Below are 6244 nucleotides of genomic sequence, written 5' to 3'. Positions count from 1 at the left end.
ACCAGCATGCCAGGGCCCCCATTCCTCAGGTAATTTATAGTGGCATGCCCTGTGACAGGCTCTGTTAGAGGTATGGAGACTGAATGAAGTTGATCGTGGTGAAACATTAGCTTTTCTTCTGAAGTTTCAGGAGCACCTTAAAATTTAGTCAAAGCCGTAAGGTACAAGAACAAACATGGCAGTGTGGCAGATTAAAGATCATCAAGGGTGCCAATGATAATAGAAAATAAACCCCAGTTAAATATGAAACACACTTTGTTTTCTTGTTTATCTCCATGAGCTCATTAAAAAAAGGATCTCAAGAAATTAAAAAACTTCGAACCAACTCGAGACCTCTACGGACAAACACAGCATCACTCTGTTTCCTTTTAGATTTTTTAAAGTTTGTTGTGTTTTGTTTTCCATATTATAAAGAGTACAAGTTAAGTGTATTTGCACAAATGTGGGTCACAAAAAACAAAAAGTCTAGTAAGTGAATGCGACCTTGTTCATAGTTAGGATAATGAGCATGAGACCAATGATTACAAAATAAATAAATTTAAAAACATGTGCTCATCGTTTCTGCACAGCTTTCATGTCATGAATATTAAAACAGTAAAGCTAGAATCGCTCTGTACTGCGACTGTTGATGACAAAGTGCAAACAGCATTTGTGGGTGAGTTTTAAAAACATTTGAAAATGATCACAGGAGCCCCTTTTGTGTGTTGCAGGAATTTCAAACATTTAAAATCATTTATGTGACGTATTCATTCTCAAAGTACCGGTAGTCACAGAGTTGTTTCAAACGTCCTCAACCCATTCCAAACAGGCCGAAATTTAGCCAAGAGTTCATTCAGTTTGATTTCAATTGAAAATTTGCGTATTTTCTCGCAAATTCTGTCTCCAATTAGTCCTCAAAGGACAAAGCTCAGCAGTGAGATGCTGTCTTACACAGTAGCTTAACTGATTGACTGACCAATAAAACGTACATCGGTACTGATGTGCACCGTTATTAAGACCACTCTGATAGATAATACACAGCAGTAAACAAAAATAACAGTTTAAAAAAAAAAATCTCAGAGCAGATTCAGAAACTACTCTGAAATATAATGTCCTGTTTTACATTTAAAACACATTTAATTATGAGTTTTAAAAGGTGGAAATGTCTAAACTAGGATGTTTTCTTCGCATATTTATGAGAAAAACTGAGATGTTTGAAAACCTACTTGTAGGGATTCCCTGTGAATCAATGGTGCAGCCATTAGAGGGTTTTGACTCACCATTGACAGAGTCCCAGACTCGCTTTCTTTAGTATCTTTAAGTTTATTTATCTCCATTTACCATATTTATTTCTAACATTCAGCATGTGCGATGCGTGCAATGCAGTCAAAAAGCTATATGCCTCTGGGCTACGCATCGGCCCTAAACACAACTCGAAATATATACCATATTTTTTGGCCTATAAGTCGAATTTTTTTGCATAATTTGCATGCCCTGCGACTTATACGCCGAAGCGACTTAATTATGGATTTTTCCCATATTTATAAACCAATTTTTTGGCTGAGATATGAGCATATGCATTCATTCTGACTGAAAATATTGAACACTCATTTTCAGCTGCTAGATGGCAATCGAGTAGTAGGACATGCTGTTTTGTCATGTAATAGATTAAGGTGGCTATTAATGACACAATCAGCTTGCCTTAGTTGCCACCTTTGTCTAGCTCGCCTGGAGCAACCGTCAAATCAGCTTCATTTTGCTGCGCTGCCCCGGCGAAATGCAGCTAATTGGACCTTTGAAGTGCATTTATTAAGTAAAAGTTCAACTGAGACACACTTGTGCTATAAAGTCGAGCTAACAAATAATTGTTTTGAGGCGCTTATCTTGTTAAATTGTGAAGAAAAAGACAGTGAGTCCTCCCAGGCACGCTCCAACTTTCGCTTATCGGCTTTTGAAATACAGCTGATGTGACCGTCAAAGTGCATTTATTTCAGAAAAGTTAGACTGAGACACACCTTTGCTATAATTTCGAGCAAATAATTGTTTTTAAGTGTTAATGTTGTTAAATTCTTCTTAAAGTCCTCCCGTGCACGCTTCCGCAGCCGCCATTTGGCAGCCAATTGACCGACCCACATTTCTGGGTTGTCAGCGGTAAAGCGTAACAAATGCGATGCATTAGCGTTGATGCATAATAGATGCAACTTATATGATGAAGTGACGTATTTATGGATTTTTCCACTTTATTATACATTTTGGACTGATGTGACTTATAGTGCAGTGCGACATGTACGGCAGAAAATACGGTACAACTCAGATAATTATCATGAACCACAGGTGCATTCAATCAACAACAATGGAATGGTCTGTACACTACTTTAAACACAGAATAACAAAGACAAGCTTAATATCCTGCTTCACAAATGCAAATACTCCTCTGTTATTTTCATGGCAGCTTCTCACTGCTTGGTGCTGACACATATGCTCATAGACTCATGCATGCACATGTACATAGATACATGATAACTGTGCTGCAGGGTGTTCTGGCTAAAAATACTCCCTGTGCAGAGCTTTAGTGTGTTATAAGCACGTGCAGCCCCTTTTTACCCCTTTCATTCCTCATAAGCATGAAAACGTTAAAGATGAAGCCTGTCTCTTTGAGAAACGTGGCGGCCTTTCTTACAGCTGCTGTAACTTTTTAAAAAGATTGTTAATCCGAGGAGCTCTGACTGTGAAAGTTGTTACTTTTAAAGTGCATTAGTTCATTTTGCAAAGAAAATGTTTTAAGCATAGCTTCCCTGTTTTGTTGAAAATGTTCATTTCTCAAACTTTTTTTATTTTTGCTTTTCAGCTCCAGTTGATGCTGAAATAGTTTGTTTACCTCTTAAAGCCGAAACAAAAAGAAGTATAAAATTCCCCATTAAAATTCTATAATAATCTGCTTGCCACATTTTGCTTTGATAAGTGAAACAGGATGTTTTTAGTGCCGTGGAAAAGCTGAAACAAATGGCCCCAGAGACTTTAAATAAATAAATAGTTTGGTCGTTTTCATGTGCAGAAAACAGAAGTAAGCAGACATGCCATCATCTTTTCTGGACAACAGTATTTATTGAGACTTTTGTTCTCATTTATTTAATTTGTATAATCCTGATGGTAATTAAATCCTAAAACATGTCGACTTTACATTTCTGCTACTCCTGCAGCTCCCTCTGGCTTTAAATAAACACAGCCTGAGCTGAGCTTTAGGATTGCTCCTTTTCCTGCCATCTGCTTTCTGCTGCTCGCCCTGGAGAGCAGAACATCTGACTAAAACCACTTTTTTATCTCTCTCCATTTCTCCCAGGAGTCTGCTTAGCTGAGGTGAGGACGAAGACGCGACCTGCTTCTTTGCTGTCTGTCCATCAACAGACCGAGTGCCTTGGTGCCGGCCACCCTTAGGTCAACTCGACCGAGACGAGTGCCAAACATTAAAAGTCTCAACCTGGTGTCCCCTGGAAGGCCGGCCCTAAACAAATATTTGAGGCTGTTTTATCTAATTTCTCCAGGCATCTCCAAAAAGACCAACAGTGAAGGGTGCTAGGAGACAGAGGAAAGAGAGAAAAAAGTGGGGTGAGAAGCCGTCACCCTTTCAAAGTGCACCCCGCCTGCTATTTCTGCTGCTCTGTGGTCAGGGAGCATCTTATTTGGGAGAGCTGGAAAAAGGACTTCCCTCTTCACTGCCTGTTTAAAGACTGGAGAAGATATCAATTTGTCTGGGCCCAACAAAGAGACTGAGCTATCTTTAGAAAACATCCAACAAACTTTAACTTTGTGGCCCCGTGAATTGCCACTTCTCCATTACCTCTCAAAAAGATTTAGGAGCTGTGAGGAGAGGAATGAAAGCACAGCTCCATTCCTAGAAATTTCTCCAAAGCCCACAGCAGCTCTCTGTGGGACACCGGAAGCTAAAACTTGGTCTAGGGCTTGGAGTTTTGATGTTGTTCGCAGCTCAGTGAAGTAACATGAAACCTTTGTCACCGATTGGGTCCCCCTCTCCTTTGAGGCTCCTTAACAAGGGTCCAGACTACCTGCGCAGGCAGATAGATGGAGGAGGCCATGGCCGCTTTGTCAGCGCTGTGGAGAGACTAGAGGCTGATAAAGCCAAGTATGTGAAGACTCAACAAGTAATCAATACCAAGCAAGAACCAGTGCTGGCACCCTGTGCCACACCGCCACCGCAGCCACGACGAGCAATTTCCGTCCCCGGTAGCCTGACTCCTCATCTTCCCCTGCGCCGTTCATCCTACACCCCCTTCTCGACACTCTCTGGCTCCTTCACCTCAAAGGATGAAAATGAAAATGATGACGCAAGAAAGGAGAACAGACGGACCTCTGTTGATGTTGAGGCTCATAACAGGAGCAACGTGAACAACTTGACGACTCCCAGCCCCAGGACACCTCGGGTTATTGGTCTGGTAGCACCACACAGCGCCCCTGTTCTCAGAAGGAGTACAGGCAAACGTATGCTGAGGCCAGACTCCCTTGTCATCTACAGACAAAAGAAAGAGTGCAAAAACCCCAACAGTGCTACCGTGGGAGAAAACGACAACATGGAGATAAAGGGCTACAGTTTTGTTCGCCGGCTCTTCCAAGGATCCATGAGGGAGAAAGGAAACGGAGGTGAGAGCCGAATCCAGAAGATGGTGATTGGGGAAGAGAAAGCAACGTCGCGGGATGGAGACTCGCGTATGTCTTGGACCAATGACAAAGATGCAACAGATGGGGGACCAATGAGTAGGAGGTCTAGTAAAACTGACCAAGAGCGAAGCCCAGAGTCTATTCAAAGTCCAGGTTTTAGCTGCACTGTTGAACACACAAACAACGGGTTTACAAATGGCACCGTAGATGGAGTAAGCGCTGGTATCACCGATGTCAAGAACAACGATGACCCGTGGAAGCGAGCGTCCCCGCCGCCAACAAGACGGCAGTTTGGGGAGTTGCAGCGCTCCAAGTCAGACTTACAGCTGCGCTCCTCAGTAGCATTATCAGAACAGGAGCATTTCTTTGACTTTTGCGGGCTGGACATAGACTTGATCGACCGTCTGGGTCGGGAGAATTTCCTCTTTGGTGCCAGTTCTATAGACACACTCTCACTGGCTCTCCGCAGCGTGGGCACAGACAGTTGTGGTGGGTCAGAACCCAGTGAGTTCTCCCGCCACTCAGGAGATGGACTGTTTCAGGACGAACTGGCCGAGCAGCTTCCCACCGGTGTGTCAATCATCGAGAGAAACGCTCGAGTCATCAAGTGGCTTTATGGGTGTAAAAATGCTGCTCAGGAGGGACCAAAAGAGTCAACAGTTTAGTCCTGGGGTGCAGATATACGTGCCATGGAGTGCTATGCAGTGTCTGCTGAGGTCTTTTAACTGTAGACCCATGGATGGTTAACAGAAGACAAAACTATTCTGTGAACTCAAAATATGTCACTTCCAGGTAGGGCTGGACAATATGGCCAAAACTTTTATCATGGTCTATTTCTTAATTTCGGTCGATAATGATATAATTCAGATATCAATATAAACAATATAAAAGCCTCAGAAAAACTGTACAAACTGTACAAATAATTTAATGTTCACCTTTGATTTGTATTTAGCCTTCAAAGAAATTTGAAATCACCGTCAAATAAACATAAAACTCTCGTCTTGCCCCACTTTGTCAATATTAATAGTTTTAACCTTAAACAACAGCAAAACCTAACCCATGCTGGGGGTGTTGTTTCAGGGACATGGTGGCTCAAACTTTTATTGTGCTTCGTCGTCTGACTCTCAGCATATTCTATTGAGTGGAACAAGTTAGATTTGTTCCCACCGCTAGTTGGAACGACTCTCCGGCACATTTTGCAGCACACTGACTGAAACCTGCAGTTTATCGGAGCTTAAATAGCCAAACCACTTCCACACCGTCAAATTAGTCTTTCCTCTTTTATCAATTATGTCATCTGCTTTCTCTTCGCTTGTGAAAACTTGTTCAGTCACACTCTGATGGTCATGGGCACTCATTTTGAAGCGAAAACTTACCGCGCGTTGGAGCTTAGCCTAGCCTAGCTGCTACCGCTGACTCCTTCTGGACTCGAGCTGTGTGTGTGGTGTACGTCACCACGCACTTACGTAGTTGTGTCGCGGCTTTTTCTGTTCGGGTTGAAACGAAAATGCATCAGTGAAACGCTGTAATCATAGCGTAATATATATCGCAATATCAAAAATGTGTTTAAAACTCATATCACCGTTATTGA

General features: G+C 42.3%; 1 protein-coding gene across 1 annotated transcript; it reads left to right on the top strand.

The window, feature by feature from the left end:
- Window positions 1-3921: 3921 nt before the first annotated feature.
- fam110d (family with sequence similarity 110 member D) lies at window positions 3922-5318 on the top strand. Its single transcript, XM_037676812.1, has one exon. It carries the CDS (start codon window positions 3978-3980, stop codon window positions 5316-5318), a length of 1341 nt encoding a protein of 446 aa, XP_037532740.1. The 5' UTR covers window positions 3922-3977.
- The last annotated feature ends 926 nt before the right edge of the window (window positions 5319-6244 follow it).

The sequence above is a fragment of the Nematolebias whitei genome, chromosome 5, assembly GCF_014905685.2.
Source record: "Nematolebias whitei isolate Nwh7 chromosome 5, NemWhi1, whole genome shotgun sequence".
NCBI lineage: Eukaryota > Metazoa > Chordata > Actinopteri > Cyprinodontiformes > Rivulidae > Nematolebias > Nematolebias whitei.
Note: the sequence above shows the minus strand (reverse complement) of the source record. Positions and strands in the feature narration are given on the sequence as shown.